The sequence below is a fragment of the Engraulis encrasicolus genome, chromosome 18 (genome assembly GCF_034702125.1).
Source record: "Engraulis encrasicolus isolate BLACKSEA-1 chromosome 18, IST_EnEncr_1.0, whole genome shotgun sequence".
Classification (NCBI taxonomy): Eukaryota; Metazoa; Chordata; class Actinopteri; order Clupeiformes; family Engraulidae; genus Engraulis; species Engraulis encrasicolus.
Window position 1 is genome coordinate 6,894,173 of NC_085874.1, and position 19,637 is coordinate 6,913,809.

A 19,637-nucleotide genomic window follows, 5' to 3' on the forward strand; every position below is an offset into this window, starting at 1 on the left:
TCTCAGTGACAAGCCGAATTCTTCAATATTTTGACAGAGAGAACATTCACAACGTTTACGTTCAAATAATTCATTCCAGTTACTGGGTTTTTGCTTCAAAATTCTTTTTTGAAAAAAAGTCTGACACCTAAACATCTGAATGCCAGCTTTCCAACCAACGCACCTGTTACCAAATTCCATTAGGCCTAAATTATAGTAAGTTACAGTGTCTCCCAGTAATGGGAAATCATTTTCAGAGCACTTTAACACCTTTGGAAATATACACTGCTCAATAGAATGAATAAATAAAGGAACACCTAAACAGTGCAATGCGATGCAATCTCATTAAAAGAATTATAGCCTATGGATGCAATGCAATTTTTGCAAAAGCACAATCCCTCTTCAGAGAAATCAGCCTGGCCAGTAAGGAAGTAAGTGGTTGCGAATCCTGTTGCGCAAATTTAGGTAGAAGTAGGTACAAGTGGCTACCAAGGCACCTTCTTAAAGTAGCTATTTTGCAGGTCAATATCCACAGACCACTTGTTGACATCCGTGTTGGCTGATGTTTTGGTTACATTCACATTTTGTCAGTGTCCCACACCTAGAGTTCGATTTCTATCCCCCATTTAAGCAGTTGAGGTAGTCCTGCTCATCTGAGATGGCACATCAATGCGAGCTGTGGCGAGAAGGTTTGCTGTGCCTCTCGGAGGGGTCAGAGGAGGATTGCAATAGCCAGCGGGTTCACTACCTCTTTCTTTGTGCCAGGAGGCTCCCGGTGGAGCACTCTACCAGAGCCCTGCAAGATGAGCTCTAGCAGGTCAACGGTGGACATGTTTCTGCAAGGATGTGTGTGTCTCTTTCGGTGGACGAGAAAACAAGAGAACGTCAAGATTATACTAGATATTGTATTTAAGGAACAGTCCACCCTTTTTGATTTTTCACATCTTTGCAGTATTTCTGATTATTACAAATTGATGTGCATATCATTCTCTTCCGTAGATAGATTTTATAAGGGCTTAATTACAGATCAGCAATCTCCTGAAATTAGGTGGACTTTTCCTTTAATATTATAGATACTCTGCTTGGACGTCTCCTGTTGCACTGGAGTGTTCCCTGGTATGTCCAATACTCACCTCACCCTGTGCTGGGAGAGATGGCAAACGTTCTCGCCACAGCTCACATCGATGTTCCATCTTGGATGAGCAGCTGCCACGTAGGGCTGAAAGATCGAACCGAAAAAAAAAAAAGAAAATCGCGATCTTAGACAACCCGATTTTGGGATCGTCAAAGCCAGAAAAATCACGCTCCTAAACGGATTGCCCCTGCTTTGTGGTGTAGAAACGGATCTGTATCAGCTACCAATCAGAAAGCTCCATGCTGCGCGTGAACAGGTCACTCACTAGAAAAGACAGCCACTTGAACTGGACCACCTGATGTGGAGCATGAGAACAGAGCCCCATGCACTGAAACTTGATTTAACGAAAGGGAAAAATTGTGGTGGAAATCGAAATCGCAATATCTGTCAGAGAAATCGCAATTGCATTTTTTTCATAAAATCGTTCAGCCCTAAACTAAATCGTTTGCCTGATTGCCCCAGCACATGTGTGAAATGTTTTGTAAAGTGCAATATCTTGTTTTTGTTGTTTCCAGCCAAATTTCTTCCCTTGAAAACAATGCTGGGTCCTCGATATGATGACCAGGTTGCAGAGGAAAACCGTTTTCACCCAAGCATGTTGTCAAATTATCTAAAAAGTTTAAAGGTAAGGCTTTTTTTCACCCCTTTCACCCCATTGATTGATGCAACAAATACTAGCTTTATGTTAAAGAGATGTTAATTAGTATATTTTCAATCAGAAACTAATGTTTCCAAACTCATTTCAGTGGTTCATCATACTGCTAAAGCAGTATTGTGCTTGCTGCATCAGTTAACATACAACAGTAGATGACCCTACAGCTGGGAATAATGCCCTTCGCCAGTGGTCCTCCTCACCCTAAGCCCCCCAATGCCCCCTTGACCTCATCATAAGCCTGCCAACACCCCCTTAGTATTACAAAATTAAATCGACTACTGACCCCTTCTCGGCTGTATCCTTCTGAACGCCCACCTAGGGCTCCCCAACGGCTGTACAGCCCCCATTGAGAAACACTACCCTGAGCGGTTGTCTGGTAAATACTGCGCGGTGCACTTGTCTCAGCGTACCTTGCGGTCAAGTGAGTGAGCTACATATGTTTTACTGAAATACAAAAAAGCGACCGTGTAGGTTTTCAGGGAGGCATCTTGGCAGCCACCCCGAGAACTGTCATCTTAAATTAACTGAAAAAACTGATGGTGATGATGTGTAACTGATGTGAAACACTTCCAAACAAGAATCAGGATTTTGCCGGCTATTTCAGCAAGTACAAAGCAATATGTCGCTTTGATCCTCAACTTGTTATTGGATAGTACGGTTAGAGAGGAGAAAGGAAAGTAATGGGATGGGGCGACTGACTGGGAAGCATCAGGAGATGGCTTTAGGCTGGAATTGAACCCGGGTCCCTGACATAGCAGTATAGTGCCTTAGCCTTTTGGGCCATGGGCTGCTAATAACAATTATAATTTAATAGTTTCTATTACTCAGTGTTGTTGTTGGATTGTCTCAAATGCATCGTTTGAAGTTATAGTTATTTCCAAAGAAGGTAATTGAAGTTGATATCGCTGGATTGTACGTCTTGCATTCTAGGTGAAGATGGGATTACTAGTGGACCTGACCAACACCACTCGTTTCTATGACCGGAATGACATTGAAAAAGAGGGCATCAAATATATCAAACTGCAGTGTAGAGGGTAAGTCCAAAGCAACAGATTCTTTTATTACTGTCTTGTACCTTTTTTACTTTGTATCTTGATCACTTAAATGACATCATTATAATTGTCATTCAAGTATGAACATCATGAATGTCATAATTTGTTTAAGCGTTTTGTTTGTGCATTTTGCAAGTGGCGGTTGGATAAACTTCTCTTGAAGTGCCGGCTGTTAACAGTCGGGATGACAATTTTAACTGCAGGTGGCCTTTTGTATGACTGGCCTAGACTAATGTCACTAGATGCGATCGATTTCGTGCAAAGTCTGCATGCGCATGCAGACAGCAATGCATTCTGGATGAAAATGTTGCATGATGCTTAGAAATCTTGTCCGACATACCAAATTTCAGTCATGTTGTGGACGACTTGACATGTCACATGGTGTCAAACTATTACGGGATCAATGCGACTGCAGTCGGACCGTGCCACTCTAGCAGTTGCTTATCCCTGTTGATGCTCCGTTGTCTGCATACCGACTCCATGGGGACACACCCCTGAACTGGTTGGCCAAAAGTTCACTCGCGTGTGTAGAGGAGTTGTCCCACACCCCTAAAAGGTTTGCACTGCAACCCCCTTCAACTCCTCCTCCCCACCTGTCCCCCACACCTCACACATACTGTAGTACTATGTAGATCAAACTGGTGCGATCTCCTCGTGCCGTGCAAATTATTGGTCGACTTTACATGCGCTGTGCTTAACACCACACACGCCGTGACGACAAGTTGTTGCTGATGTACTAACTAAGTCAACGTCTATCGACGACGCAGCAAGTCGAATAAGGCTACTGCCTTCGTCGACTAGATACGATGTGGGGCCGGGGTGGTCCGATCAATCTGGTCCTATCAATCTCAAGTAGAGACCAAACCGCTTTCTTTTTATCAAGACGCTTCACAATCCACAGCCCATCAGCGCCAGGGCTTTCAGAGTCTTGACTTTCATTACCGGCGCATGACCTCTATGTCTCTGAAGATTCTCATTCATCCAGGTCATCTTGGTCTAAAGAGTGCAGAGGCAGGACTTCTCTTTGAGGCTTAAAACTAAGCTCTTTTGAGAAACTTCTTTGCTTTATTATTATCTTTTTTTTAAATGTATTTATTTTTACATGTCTTCTTTGCATGAGATGGATTGTATGTCATCAACATTTGACGTATCACAGTTTGTACAGTTGTCTGTAAAATAATAGAGGCAGGCTACGTTCTTGGATTGGTTGCTCAGACAGGCAATCAAGTGCAATTTTATTAATTAATTCATTCATTCATTCATTCATTCATTCATTCATTCATTCATTCATTCATTCATTCAAATTCACGTTGTCATCTTTTTTCCCACTACAGTCACGGGGAGTGTCCGACAGCTGAAGTTACTGGCATGTTTATACGGTTGTGTGAGCACTTCATGGAGAGAAATCCCACAGAACTGATTGGTAAGACTGGCTTCATGCTGTTTCATGTATTCATTGATCATCTCTTTTTAATTGTGGGGATTTGGAATGCTGCTAACCCAAAGATTTAGCTACCTCATTCTTTGAGAAATGCATAAAATAGCCTGTTATTGTTTCAGCCATCTCTCAGATCAAGATAGCATGTGGGCCTTGCGTTCACTTGTAAATCATGTGTAGCATGAATTATGTCAAAGGAAATACAATATTGCATAGGAATACAGTGACAAACCTGAAGAACACAAATAGCCAGTAGTGTTTTTCCGTAGGTTTAATGTGCCTCTTTCTTAATTTTCAGTCGAATTCCAAAGAAGTCATACTTTAAGCTTCTTTGAAACTTCTATCCCATGGATATCAGTACATTATTTTCATATATGTGTATTCCTTTTGTGGAAATGGGGTTGAATTAACGCATTGTGGTCTTTTGAACACAAGGGGGAGCCAGAGCACCATTTTCTATTTTTTTTGACACACAAGAGCAATATGGAGAATATTATCGTTGTTCTACAGTTTCTTTATTCCATGCAAGTTATTTAGTTTGTTCTATTGAAGAATAACTCCAGCTGGTATGTGAACTGCCACACTTAGTCTTTGTAGTGATATCCCTGTTAATGTTTTAAAAAAAAACAAGCTTCACGTGCTAATAGTTTGCTTGTCTGATTTCTTAGTTGTAATATACTTTTTTGCCACACCCCGTTACTTTTGATTAGGGGGTGACGTTGCCTAGATACATTTAGCATTACATTTGGCCAGGGCCGGTGGTTGCTAAAATGCGTCATCCATCTTTCAGTGCTGCCCCCTTTGGCAAAGCCGATTAGATTGCCATTTGTGTGGGCGACTGACTGCTGCTGTCGCCTGTAAAGTGCGCCTCAGTACTGTGAACAGCAGGTGGCAGAGCAGCATTAGGGCTCGACGCCCCAGGCGAGAGAGAGAGAGAGAGAGAGAGAGAGAGAGAGAGAGAGAGAGAGAGAGAGAGAGAGAGAGAGAGAGAGAGAGAGAGAGAGAGAGAGAGAGAGAGAGAGAGAGAGAGAGAGAGAGAGAGAGAGCTGCAAAATGACGTCTCCCAGTCTTCGCACAGCAGCACCACACAACAAAATTAAATTGTCAATCCTAGGGGGGGGGCGAAACACATGAATGTCATGACTATGGTACGGCTTTGATGCCTAACTTGTCTACTTCCCTCATCTTATCTATGGGTTCCGCTGGTGAAATGGGTGTAGTAGCCCTTGACTGGTGTGGTGTCTGAGCATGCAAAGAGTTTTCCTGCAAAATGGACCACACGATAAATGAAATGATGGATCTTATCTGGGTGAAAAGCATGGATTTCATGACTTGATGCCACTGCTTTGATCCCTAAACTTGTCTGTTTATCTCATCTATGGATGAATGTGATATGGGTGTTGTAGATCTTGTCTGATCTGGTGTCTGTGCCTCCCTGAAATGTAAGCTTGAGTCTGAACTTGAACTGGCCTTGTCGCGAGCTTGTTTCATATTACACACATTTCTGTAATATAGATGTAAATTGAGAGGTGGAGGTCTATTGTTTCTGTCATTCTTTTATGCTTGAGGGCATTCTGGCATATTTACATGATTTGTGTTTTCATTGCAACAGTGTATCCGTATGCATCGTCCCTGCTATCAGATAGGCAATTTCCATATGAGGGCACAGGTGCGGAAGTTGCCAAGCCAGGTCAAATTGCCCCCACCCCACCCTCCTCCTAATTTTAAAATCCAATCGGTTGATATGAGCTTCTTCTGTTAAAGTCGGTATCTGTGAAAGGAACATCCCCAACACCCAACCCAAGTCATTATTGGGTCTGATGGCTAAAAAGCAAACCTGTTGTCAACTAAAGCAAAATAGAGGTGTTTTATTGCTGTTTAATCCAATTTGCGTTTTATTATCTTTTTTCAAATTAATGACAGGAACTTCTCAGCTATGCTAAGATAATGGGCTAGTTAGATTTTCTAATCTTAAAAAAGAAACTTGCTGTCCACTAAGTGAAGCAACTGAGACATTATTCTACTTAATTGCTCTATTCGCTTCCACCTTGGAGGATTTTTGTTTTGTTTGGTAAGCTACGTTTGGAATTCGGTTTTGTTCTGCTAACCATCAACATGTATTTTGCCATCGGTTAGCATGAGTGTCGGAACCATTTGACATGTACATCCGTAACCTTCTCTACCGCAAGGTATGAAGCAGCCATATCTCTCAGCCTTTACTGTCTTATCGTCTTACAGACACAGGCAGTTAAGCTATCTATCCAGCATGTGGCGTAGAGAACTGAAGTGCCGTACACACACACCATCACACGCTATCAAGGTCTGTCAGAGAAAGCCTCTGTCTTGTTCTGTGAGACAGGCAGGGCCAGGAGTGATGGTTATTGATCATTTTAAAATCACTGCTTGTGTCTACTTAAAAGGCAAAGACTCAGGGGATTGCTATTGCAAGCTGAGCAGGCAGCACGGGGCCCCCACTTATTATGTATGCCACGATTATATATGTCTGCTGAGACATGGGGGTAGACTGAACGCCTTCAATGTCTCTCTCTATTTTGTGCAGGTGTCCACTGTACACATGGCTTCAACCGCACAGGCTTCCTCGTATGTGCTTACCTGGTGGAAAAGATGGATTGGAGGTGAGTAGTCACCGCGACCAAAGTCTGTAGGTGATTTCAGAGATAGCATACACGTATGCCGGAACCGCTGGTTCAGCCTAAGCACCCATTCAATAAAGTTTATTTCAACAAGCTATTCAGAATACCTAACTAAAGTTATTTCTTTTTTTGATGTACCGTACTGTATTTTTGACGTCCAATCCCAATACATGCACGCACACACAATTTAAAGGTTCCTTGATATTGTCATACCACTAGCTGATTAGATTTCGTATTATAATTGTACTATTATTACCTGAACCCCTGGAGGGGGTTGGGCCAGGTATTGCTGCTGTCTATCTGTCTCTGTCTGTATCTTGCCCGTCTGTCTGTCTGTCTGTCTGTCTGTCTGTCTGCCTGTACAGTCTGTGGTGGTATGAAGCACACATCATAATTAGAGCAAACACCTTGTTTAACATCTAGTGTTGGCCAGGGGGGCTGGTTGCCATCTCTGAAATCTTGATTTTATTATTGTCTTCATATGTGCCTATTGATTTTTTTTTCAACATGTAGGTAATGTTTCACCATTTTCTACCATTCGTGTAGGGCTGCCATCACTGCATCCTTTCGGCATTTCAAAATGAATTTCTTGTAAATGAAAATAAATCCTTCACTGGTCGATATTGTGGAAGATGCACAGGAAGGGTGTGGATTTGATTTGAACTTACAATGCATAGAATGTTGAAGAAGAAATGGTAAATGTATTTTGTAACGGCAGTCTGCACCTTCTGTGAATGCCTGGGTATTGTATATACAATTGCAGTAAGTAGCGTTATCTGCTTACACACGCACTGGCAGCTGCAGCTCTCTATCATATCGACTGTATGTTGTTGGACGCATTCCTAATGCTCTAGCACCAGTGCTTTATGCCTACAGAGAGCCTCTCAGTTTTCCACCGTTATTGAATTTCCATGAGGAGCCTGCCATTGTTGCCATCCCCTCTGTCCATATAACGTGCCGCGGCTGAATGTCACGATGTAGAGCCTGTCCAGTGTAAGACATGTTGCGCCATCCTGGCGGCCCAGACAATGGCTGCGTGCAGCCAGAAGTACCGTACAGCTCTTTTGTCCCCCTGGGAATAGAACAGGGTTTCATGCTCTATCTTCAGGATGCCTTAACACTTTTTTATAATCTTTTATTTTTTCATTATTACATTACTTTAGACTCAGTTGATGCTTTTATCCAAATATTATATAGTAGTAGGAAATGGATTGCACTCAATTTTTCTTCTTTCTTGTTGTTTTATTTTTATTTTAACATGGCAGGGACTGACATGACAGACGTTTCGGCTGCACAGAGCCTTCTTCAGTGTAGTGACACTACACTTAGTGGAAGATATCCAAATATTATATCCAATATTGGGCTACATTACCTGAAGCATTGTGGGGTTACTGTAGATGCCTTGCTCAAGGGCATTTCAGCTTTGGAGTGAGATAGGAAGTGGAAGGGTGGGATTGGAACCTACAGCTCTCTGATCTAAAGCACATCTCCTTGCTTTGCTCATCTAGACCATGGCTGTACATATTTTTATTGGGCTTTTTGCCTTTGTTACGATAGGAAAGGTTAGAGAGACTGTGGGAGAGGGAAAGATGCGGGGAAGGTTTGGTAAATGGCCCAGGCCGGATTCAGTCCTCGAGTCCCCATGGTGCCTAAGCGCCACTGCAACCCTCTTGGGCTTGCTTGTTATGCGCTTCCACGTCTCTGTGATATTTATGTTGTTCAGACTGAGGTGTCTGTAAGGCAGAAAATAGAAATGTCAACAGGTGTGTTGGGCAAATGAAGAACGTCTTGCACTAGTGGGGTGCTGACCTTTTACAGAGGATAATTAGCACTGTCTGTTGTTGATTGTGGTTAATGGCAGTGTAGTATTTATAACACTCACAAAAATGCTACTGTATATGATGCGACTGGCACGGTGCTACACTTTCATTTATTTCTTTAATTTGGAAAATGGACATTAAACACTACAGTAAGCAGTATAAAAAAGACGTCAATATAATTTTGTCGTGTTTAGCATAGTTGCTAACTGTTGTTTCATCCTCTTGACCAATTGCAGCATAGAGGCAGCAGTGGCCGCGTTCGCCCAGTCCAGGCCGCCGGGCATTTACAAAGCGGACTATCTGAAGGAGCTCTTCCGTCGCTATGGCGAGGTAGAGGACGCGCCCGCCGCCCCCCAGCTTCCTGATTGGTGCTTCGACGAGGACGGCGGCGACATGGACGACGACGGCAACACGATTGGCCAGGAGTCCGGCCCCTCCGGCCCTTCCGGCCCCTCCGGCTCCTCATCGGCACCCTCAGGGAAGAAGAAGAAGGAGAGGTTAAAATTGGTAAGCTCAGAACTGATGCTAAAATAATATGTTCAAGTACAGACCGGTGTTGCCAGATTTTCCATGAGAAATAAGTAACTGGCGTCCTGAAAACAAGCCCAAAAGAAGCTACCGAAGATTTTTTTTTTAAGAATGCGGGCTCGAGGCCCTACCGTGGCTGATATGGTAGGGCACACGTTTACCACTTGGGCGACCTGGAATCGATTCCCGGTCTGGGTACTTTGCCGGTCCTTCCCCATCTCTCTCTCCCAGCTCGCTTCCTGTCTCTCCTTCACTATCCTGTCTCATAAAAACCAATTAAAAAAGGCTGAAAAGCCCCCCAAAAAAATACAATAAAATAAAATAAAATAAAATAAAAAAAGAAAGAAAGAAAAAAAGAATGCGGGCTCGATCGTCAGTCGCGTGCCTTGTCAGAGAAGACTAGCTAAAGTCTATGTGAGTGACTGAGGCAGACACAGAGTGGGATCTACGAGAACACATAGATACTCTGGTTTAGGCAACTCGGGGTAGACAAACCAACATCTAAATCAGTGTCGTAGTACGGGTTCACCCCAGTCAAGGTAGTCAGGTTTTGTCAACCCTGGTTTTGTTCTGGGTAGGTTGAATTCTGTTCGTAATACAGGCCGCTTGACGAGCAATAAATGCTCAGACAATTTTCTGGCTCGAGACATCCTCACGATTCCAGACCTGTGTGGTGCAGTTCTGCTTAGCACCACCAGCAGGCTCTGGAGCTACAAACTCGCGCGCGCGCGCGCGCGCACACACACACAGAGGTCTGGTGAGAACCAGGCCAAAATCCAGCGCTTGTCTCGAATGCAGGCACATGTAGGATGCCATAATGAAGTTATTTGTTACATTCCCCAATTACACTTCCGATTGGAACAAATGAACTCTGTTCCATCTCATCTTCATGGTGCGTTTTTTCTTTTTCAGGGCGCCGTCTTCTTGGAAGGCATGACTGTGAAAGGGGTCGTGCAAGTCACGGACCATCCAAAGCTGGGAGAGGTTCAGAGAAAATGTCAAGAGTATTCAGCGTGGGACAGGTACGTTTTCTGGCTTCATGCTGTGTGAATTCCGGTTGGATAAAGAAACTGGCACTGCTCACCTCAGTATACAAACCACCAGGTGCTACACTGGGGGAAAGAATAAATGCAGCGCAGGTGTCCTCTGCTGAATGCTAATGCAGGGGGAATAAATCAGGCTAGGCTCGTGTATTTATTGAGTGCAGAGAACAAAATGGTACACCCTCAAACCAACTTATCTGTCTGATTCAATCTAGTCGAGATCTGCTGTCCTGCTAGGAGGTGATCTTAATCTCTGTAAAGAAAAAAAATGTTTGGGTCAACATTATGTAACATCTTAGTCATCGAGGTGTATAATGCCATGGATACAATGGCAAGGTATCTCAATGACATCCCACTCACCTTGAAAACTGTTTATGCTGCCTATCTCCTGTCAAAATCTACAGTAAGATCTTTTTTAAATATACAATTTACTGCATAGACGAACTATGAAATGCGGCATTGAAATGGCCAATGGAGTTACAGCTTTATAGTAGTATCCACCAGTAGTAAGAGAGCAGATATTACAGAACATAGAACCCATTGCTAGGAGATTTAGCAGGTGATTTCTGGTCCCAGTTGAAATGCACTCTGTGACCGTTGAATGGTTTGTCCTGTCCTGTCCTGTCATGTTCATTGTCAAGTCACAGTGTTATTATATCTGGGTAAATGTGTAATGTAAATGTGTTAAATCTTTCTTCCATCATGCCACAGGCAATACAACATTCCTTGTGTTGCCTCACCTGCTGACAAAAAAATCCTAATTGGGGGCGATAAGGTTTCTAACAAACTAACACATTGTTAGTGGGTTTTACACATTAATTTCAAGGAAGTTTCTATATTGTGGTCAAGAAGAGCATTGTTACTTTTATATTAGGAGAGTTTCAGGGACCAAATTGTACAAAATAGAGAGAGAGAGAGAGAGAGAGAGAGAGAGAGAGAGAGAATTAATGAACAGAATAGACCATGCTTCGGGACAGTAGTTTTGTGCAAAAAGGTTATCAATGTCCATCAGGTTTTTGTGCAATTATTCACACATTTTTGCTCATACGTATGAACATAAATCGCGCATACCATGTACCGTATTGGCCCGAATATAAGACGTGATTTTTGTTCTAAAAATAGTACTCTAAAAAGGGGGTCGTCTTATTTCCGCGCTCTAGAGAAAAAAAGTAATTAAAAAAAAAAAATGTTTTTTTTTTTTTTAACTTAACCTGAATGCGGCCATTAGCCTATGCTTCACAACAATGCCACAAAACTCAATAATGGATGGGTTAAGAGATTGTTTTGTCCATATCAAATTTGCAGATGCTTGTTTCGTTATGACAGTTGCACCGCACGTCTCCTATCAACTGTCAATGTCAACGCGATGCGGACGACAGTGCAAGGGGAAAAACACAAGTCAATTCTCGTTGCTCTGCTTTTATTTGTGTTTGGTTTTACAGTCTCATCAGGAAAGCTTTGGTCGTTCTCTCTGGTCAGCCGATAACACCACTAGAAACTAAAGAAATGAAGGGTGATTTGACGAACAACCTGTAGGCTAAGTTTTGGATGCTGTCATCAGCCAATCAATGGTCATCTGTGTGTGCGCGAGAAAGCGGCGCCTTTGACAAGCGGTGCCTTTTGACGATATGCCTCGCAACGATGCAACAACACAGAATAATGGTTAGGGCAAGAGATTGTCTTGTTCATATAAAATCACTAGGAGTTTTACCCTTGGTACGAAATGAATATCAATCTGACTTTTAATGTCAACGTGGTCCTGATAGGCAGCGCATGGGTTTCAAGTGCAATGCGTCAATCTGCCTTTGGTCACGTTCGGTTTCTACAGTCCAACGGAAAACTTTGGATGCATAAAATGAACGGCGATTTGGCGAGACGGCTGCTGGTTAGATATTGCTGTCAACTAAGCATTTCGCAAAATCTGTGCATTGCACAATAGATTGCCTATCTCTACTGGACTGGTTGCCTGGCTGGCGCAGACAAATGCTCTGAGTGTAGTGTCGCACTTCAAACAGGCGGGCCCAGACGGCTGTAGCCTGTAGGTGCCTATTGGTGCTTGACAGGTGAAGTGAGTAAAAAAAGGAAAAGGATATGAGTAGCCATCTGTGGTCTTATATCATGGAAATTCCATGAAAATTTTATTGTGAAATTTGTTCTTTGTAAAAAGCCTCAGATTTTCCAACAAATTAAAAACTGCATTTTGAGAAAAGTTTCCAATGTGAAACAAAATTAAGTCTTCAAAAAACTTTTTTCCCCAAAACATAAGCCTGAAAATGGGGGGTCGTCTTATAATCAGGATCGTCTTATATTCGGGCTAATACGGGTACTTCACACACATGCATGTATGCACACGGTACTCTAACTTTCTAGCTCTTCAACTACTGCTCAGCAAACTAAATTTTAAGGGAAAAAAACACTGTCCTTGGTTCAAAATAAATCAAATTGTGCTTTTAAACCAAAACAATTGGTGTCATTTTTCCATTCTCTCGTGTATTTTTATGTTTTAGGGTGGAATGAGGGAATTCGTCACCCTTTTCGGTTAAAGCACCTTCATACGCAGCAGCCAGTAAAGATTAATATTTCTCATTGGTACATTTTCTCCAGGATTAAAGCTGCAGGACAGTCACTTTTTTTCCTTTGAACTTCATTTCATGCTCAAGTGACTCAGAGCTGATAATAGGCCACTCTATTTGAGGGAGATTTAAGGTCCATATTTTCAAGACGCTGGATTTGACGGAGCAGAAAAACTGCAGAACATGATTACTTGACAGAGATATTACCTGTGATTGAGTGACTTAAGTTGAGCATGGAGGTGTCAGTTTCAACAAAAGAAACTGACATACAGTATCTAGGAGACCCACTTTTTTTGTTCATGTTTCGCAAAGTTTTTGTTTGCCATATACTGTTTGTGCTGTTGTCTACTGTATATGTTGGGTACTTGTCAAAAGAAGCTATTACCTCCTGTTAAAAGGCATTTTGTGCGTGTGTGTCCAATAGGTCTGGTTTTCCAGGTGCGCAGCCTGTCTCCATGGATGAGCGGAATCTACATTTCCTCAAGCAAAACGCCTACAAAGTCAGCTGGAAGGCGGATGGAACACGGTAAGCTTCCTGGCTCTTAAGCTGAACTCAAAACACACCACTATCGGCTGAAACAAATGGGAGTGGACAAATTGGAGATGTATTAGAACGGTTGCATTGCGAACTACTGACACCTGTTACTTGTGGCTTTTGTATACAACTTTTGTCTATAAACCAAAAATGTATAGAAAAGACCCAGTCAGTAGACTACTTATTGTGAATGATAATGGAAAAGTCTGAGGCACACTGATTAGTTTTTTTTTTTTTTTTTTTTTAATATTACATTGGATACCCCTTCAGATTTCGAATGCAAGTCATCCTTTATCAAAGCAGACTATTTTGTTTCTCACTCATGTGTTTTTAAAATGGCTGAAATGGCTTTCATTTTCCCTCAGAGTGCCTCAGGAATAAATTGTGTTATTTTCCCAGCCCTAGAAAAAAAAACATTTGGAACGTCATACCCTCCCAAAGAAACGATGTTTCTTTGAAATGTATTGCCTTGTAGCATGCACGCAGAAAATAAAGCGGCACAATGCCAGGCAGTGCCTGCGTCGAGCATGGAGACTCAGAGACACAGAACGTAGGGGAACTGAATTGGTGGCCAAATGAGACTGAAATTCAGACAAACCAATAAAAGCTAGACAAGGTAATTTCCAGGAATTACCAGTGCATGAAAATGCAAATGTTGGGGAGCTGGGCAGAGCAAACAGGAGGCTGGAGAGAGCTGATGACGCTGGCTGACCAATTAGGTGGCTCTTTAAAAAGTTTATCTGGATGTGGCGCATAAACGCCGTAAAATGCAAATGGTTTTAATCAAGACAGTAATGGGACAAGTGATACAATGTCCTTGTCCAATGCAAACATTATTGTGTCCACATATTCATTCGCATACTGAGAGAAGCAGCCTAATGACTGACTGGTGCTGCCTCTGTATGGTTTCGCTGGGAGCTGCTTTTTATTGTAATGACTGAACACGTATGCCAGTCTGCCCTTCTTCACTTCTGTTTGTTTGTACAACGGGCAGATGGAAGAACTAGGCGAGTCGTTTATGGTGCTCTCTGAAGCCGTTTGGCTTTGCGAGAAAAGAGGACCAATGATTCAAACTGGACATTTTTTATTGAGTTGTAATAATGGTTGGGGGTGCAATGTGCAAAGTTTAATGCAGCAATCAGAATTGTTCAAGGTGTTAGTGTCATGAATATATTTTATGACCTAATAGCAGAGGAGCGTGCCCCCTGGCAAGCCTGGGGTGTTGCTTACCACTCCCATTTCTTTGTTCAGTTGCTCTGATGTGGTCTTTTCCTAAAGGCTTGTCTGTGCTCTCTTTTTCCTGTAGGTTAATGTATGTAAAAAAAATGCCCTTTCCTTGGGTGCTTCTGTTAATAGATTTAGTGAATATGTTAAATAGATGTCTTCTTTTCTCTTCTATGTGTTAGACCTCCTCTTGGACCCTTTTGCTGCGCTCCTCTTCCTCATTAGCTGCCCATTCAGCCGTAGACTCCAGCAGGGCTACAGGGGCCGCATTCATCCCTGTCACACTCTTAACGGAAACAGCTCTGCAAAAGACAAACTTTTAAAGAAATGCCTTGAGGTTTTTTTGTGGGTTTTTTAAGGTGTGTGTCTTTTCGAGACTAACTAGGGGTGCTCAGTTGAAAATGGAAGGCAATAGTCTATTTTATTTTTTAATACTAAGAGGCGGAAGCATTGGCAGGCCTATGATTAGGTTAAGGGGGTGTTGGCAGGTCAAGGACCTAGTTGGAGAACCTCTGTCTTGCAACCTTAATCCTTAATTATTTTGGGCCATCTAGTGGTTTGTTTTGAGATGCCGTTTCATGTAAGCCTGTAAGAAAAAATGTATTCATGGTTTGTGTTGCATCTAACACTAAGCTTATATTTTTGTAATGAGTGTCTGTTGCTGACCTGGCACATATCAGATACAATCATCCATTTATCCATTTATTTTCCCCACTCAATTTTTTTTGTTCAGCTCTCTCACTGTCTGTAGATGAAAATCTGTTGAATGGTCTCTCACTCAGTGGCCAGTATTGATTTCCTCTATCTGTATTCCTGTTTCTGACTTTCAGAAGGGGGTATTAGTGCCACTTGCCAACCTGAACAATCCAGTGGAGTCAATGTCCAGAATGAGATTACATATTGCAGCGCTCGGCCGCTCGGCCTCGTCTAAAAGCCCTCCATTAGGAGCAATAATCTTGCTCTTCTTTTGTTCTACAAGCAGGATATGGGCCGGGAGCTGACACGGCTCGTTTTAGCAGTGGTTTGACCCTATCAGTGTCCCTCAGATGTCTGCATCGTCTTTTTTTTGTCTTGCATTTTTTCTCCAGAGAACTCATGGACACTAAAATATCAGCAATGATATTTAGAAATAGATATCTCTATCTCGATCCTGTTGGAATGCCACAGCCTATCTGAATATTTTTTGCAGGGAGATATGGCATTTCTGAATGCAAAAGGGGGTCCAACTCAGCACTAGGAAGGTGTGCCTAATAAAGTGGCCAGTGAGTGTGTATATATATAGTTGCTTCGTTCAGTAGGCAGCAGAGGGTAGGCTGAACCGAGCACGCAGCTGGACTTAATGGTTTCCCCTCCTCTTGCTGATTGGCTGATTGTGGTTCCGTTCCGGGTTATTGGAGCAGTCTGCGTTCTCTCTGAAACGTGACCTGGTACCTGGAGTGGAATGAATTCGAACGGAGCCACCAGGTAGCACCAGCCTAGCTGAAAAAGCACCAGCCTAAATATACATTTGGATTTGGAGTTTAGCTCTCACTTTCTGCTCCCTCGCTCCCTGTCAACCATCATGTATCTGTGAATGCTACCTCATGCATGCCTTGTGATACTGATGATGATTCATTTGCAGTAGTTTTGTACCTGTGCTCTAAGGGTATCGTGTTTGGTTAATAACGCTGGTATTTCTGAGGGAATGTCTTGGTCCTTCTATTAACATCGACTTGGAAGGTTTGTCAGACAGCTGTCTTTGCTTTTCACTGTGTTGCTGTTCTCCCAAGGACACATTGAACATTCTGACCTTGCACAGATCTCATTGGTTGCCGTGTCTCCATGGCTACCTAGCAACAGGCAGTCGGCTGAGTTTGTAAGACACCATGCGAGCACAGAGTGAGCATAATGACAGGCTGGGTTTCAGAGGACATTCGGGGGTATATGTTTCATTAAAAAATGTTCCACCTTCTGTTTGAAGAGGCTTTAATGGAAACTCATGGGCCTTGACAGTCTTGCCTTGCGCAGTGCTATATTGCTCCTGAGCTGTGTACTGCCCAGGTGGTGTTGGATTTGAGCTGATGAAATACATTTTTACCTTGATCCTATTTCAGATGTCATGACTTGCCCTATATTGCCGCAATCTTGGTGCCATGCAGGACATCAGTTTTTGTTGAGCGTCTCAAAAGCACTCAGAGGAATCTGTTTGTTCCTAGCACTTTGGCAATAAATCGAATTCAATTGAAAACCACAGCCACGACTAATGCAACTGCAGTGAGGCTAAAATAAGCCCATTTGCCTTTTGTGTTGCTCTGTGAGCAAGATGCAGAATATTTTGCTGTCTGTTTTTCCCTTCCTTTTCCCTCTCAACCTGCCGCATTAGATGAACATAGCCACGCTCAATTCCATCATGACACATTTTTAGGAGGAAAAAAAAATGATGGTGAAAATAGACAATTTCTTCCTAGGGCCTTCAATTAAATTAAATCTCCTGAATGTTGGGGATTGCATTTTTATTTTTAGATTGTTTGTTGATTGACCCAATTGTGTTATTGTGGTATGCCGCTCAAATATTAGTATATGGCCTTTTATTGGAACATGCTTTAAATGTATTCTACCATCCTTACTTTGTAGCCCATTCAAAGTCTAATTACCACAAGTAACATGCACACGACATCTGCACAGAAGTGCATTCAAAACATTTGGAACAGACCGGTAACTTTAACCCAGAAAAAATGTAGCAAATACATACACTGACCCTAAAATCTTTTGAAGTTATCTGAATTCATTCCCAACTTAATATGCAAACCTGCAGCTCAGTCATTCTCCCCTTGTATCTTGCTGGATTGTCGACCTGGTCTGCTGGGCCGAGGAGAAGATTGGTGCTTGTGTGGAGCACCCGTCTGATGGCTCAAGTGGTGCATGATGATGATGATGTCACATGTCAAGCAGTATTTCCCACAGAACAGGGGGCGTTCATCCGTAATAGAGAAATGCAACCATCCTCACTTGAAAGGCCATGTGGTGCCGTTTCATGTGAAATATGATATGTTAGCCTTCAAACCTTCAAAAACACATATCTTGAACACTTTTTAGGTATTGCATTCACAATACAAAAGCTTTACCTTTTTGGGGGACCTAGTTAAGGTGGTTAGGAGTTTGTTGTCGAAGTGCTAGGAGTTTATTGTGAAGGTAGCAGGAGCTTGTTTGTCAAGGTGGCTTCTAAACTCTAAAGTGAAGTGAAAGCCCAACTGGGAAACTCCGACTCCCATTGTCATTGTGACACAGCACTCCACAGCACACTGTGTTCACTGCACAATGCACACAACGACATTGCATTTATGCTTCACCCGTGCAAGTGCAAGAAGAATCCCGGACAAAGAGGGGTGTGGGTAGTGGAGCATATATTTCCTTTACAGCAGGGCATTTTCCATCGAAAGCATGTTACATTTCTCAGCACTGGATCTGACACTATTTTCAGGTTCAGGGATCTGATATTTTTATCTGGTAGTGTTGGCAGCTGTAGCTGACCATCAAGGCTGTACAGCATGCTTGTAAATCATTGGCGTTTTATTTAATTACATTTTTTGTATGTGGGAACTCAACATTAGCTTCAGAAGTGATGTATGGTACTGTATGTGATCTGTTTAAAATGTAAAGTTCCCCCGTTTTTGTGTGTTGGATGACTTACAAATGACCTCAGAGAAGCAGTTTTGTTTATGTAATTGTAATGATGAGAGCTATTTCATAATGCATTATTATTGTCTTTCCCAACAGGTACATGATGTTGATAAATGGAAGAAACGAGGTCTATATGATCGATCGAGACAACAGCGTCTTTCACATAGAGAATCTCGAGTTTCCATTCCGAAAAGATCCACGCATACACCTCACAAACACCTTACTAGATGGGGTAAGTTAAACCATGTCCAAACTTTCTTTTTTGTTTTAATTACATTTTCTACTAACTTTCTTCTAACACATTGAATGCAACGCTGTGTTTGGAATTTTGTCAGTGCCAGCAATCTAGACAATTTGTGACATTTTTTGAACAGCCTCAGAACATTTTGTGTTAGACCTATGGATACATTACAGGATAAGATAATGTGTAAACTCTGAGAATGTCAGCTTTCCATAGGTGAAAACAAGGTCTTTGTAGGTGCCTTGTTTCCCAAGTTACCTTACCTTCACACCTTAAGAAGTCTAGTTGCTTCCAAGTAACAGGGTGCCTGCGGATTTTTTAAAAGTAGCAAAAGGTAGTGAATGACAACGTGCAAAATAATGGCCAGTAAAAGGTAGTAACAGGTAGTAAGCCACACATTTTTCCGGACTCCATTCAACTGGTTTTATGTGTTTTCTAATTTGTTTAATTAACCTGTAGTCCGTAATCTCAATAATTTACTTAATTTGAGTGAATTAATAATAATGCAGCGACAAGGACCCGGTGATGGCATTGTGCTAGTTGTTAACTAATCTAGTTCGGTCGAAGCTGACAGGCCTGTGTCAGACATCAGCGCGGCAGAAGGTGGGAGGCATTTTGTACAGTCTGCAAAATGACTTTTAACATATACATCTGTAGAACTACAAAGTGTGCGGGTGTAGGTTTGGTTTGGAAAGTGGTGGGGACATTAATACGGTTAATGGCCCAGGTATGTTAACTTATTTTTGCATTATATGTTTGTGAAAAAAGTGGTGGGGACAAGCTAGGTTTACCTCAAAAGTGGTAAGGACATGCCCCTACCATCCACACCTAAAATTGTGTGCGGCTGTAGGTTTGGTTTGGAAAGTGGTGGGGACATTAATACGGTTAATGGCCCAGGTATGCTAATTTTGCATTATATTTGTGAAAGTGGTGGGGACAAGCTAGCCTGGCTCTCACGCAGACCCTTCGTACTTCGTGCATCTTCGTTAAACTTTGTGAACTCGCAACCATCGTGAGAACCAGGTTAGGGACAAGCTAGGTTTACCTCAAAAGTGGTATGGACATGTCCCTACCATCCACACCTAAAATGATGCCCGTGT

The 19,637-nt window shown here is 42.4% G+C and overlaps 1 protein-coding gene across 1 annotated transcript in view; it reads left to right on the top strand.

Moving 5' to 3' along the window:
- The window catches only part of rngtt (RNA guanylyltransferase and 5'-phosphatase), a 66,956-nt gene that overhangs the window by 690 nt on the left and 46,629 nt on the right, over positions 1-19,637 (top strand). Inside the window, exons 2-9 of the mRNA XM_063222887.1 lie at positions 1,630-1,739; positions 2,700-2,803; positions 4,156-4,244; positions 6,820-6,895; positions 8,970-9,240; positions 10,174-10,283; positions 13,302-13,403; positions 18,393-18,528. Coding sequence (XP_063078957.1) covers positions 1,630-1,739; positions 2,700-2,803; positions 4,156-4,244; positions 6,820-6,895; positions 8,970-9,240; positions 10,174-10,283; positions 13,302-13,403; positions 18,393-18,528 — 998 coding nt within the window. The remainder of the gene's footprint in view (positions 1-1,629; positions 1,740-2,699; positions 2,804-4,155; positions 4,245-6,819; positions 6,896-8,969; positions 9,241-10,173; positions 10,284-13,301; positions 13,404-18,392; positions 18,529-19,637) is intronic.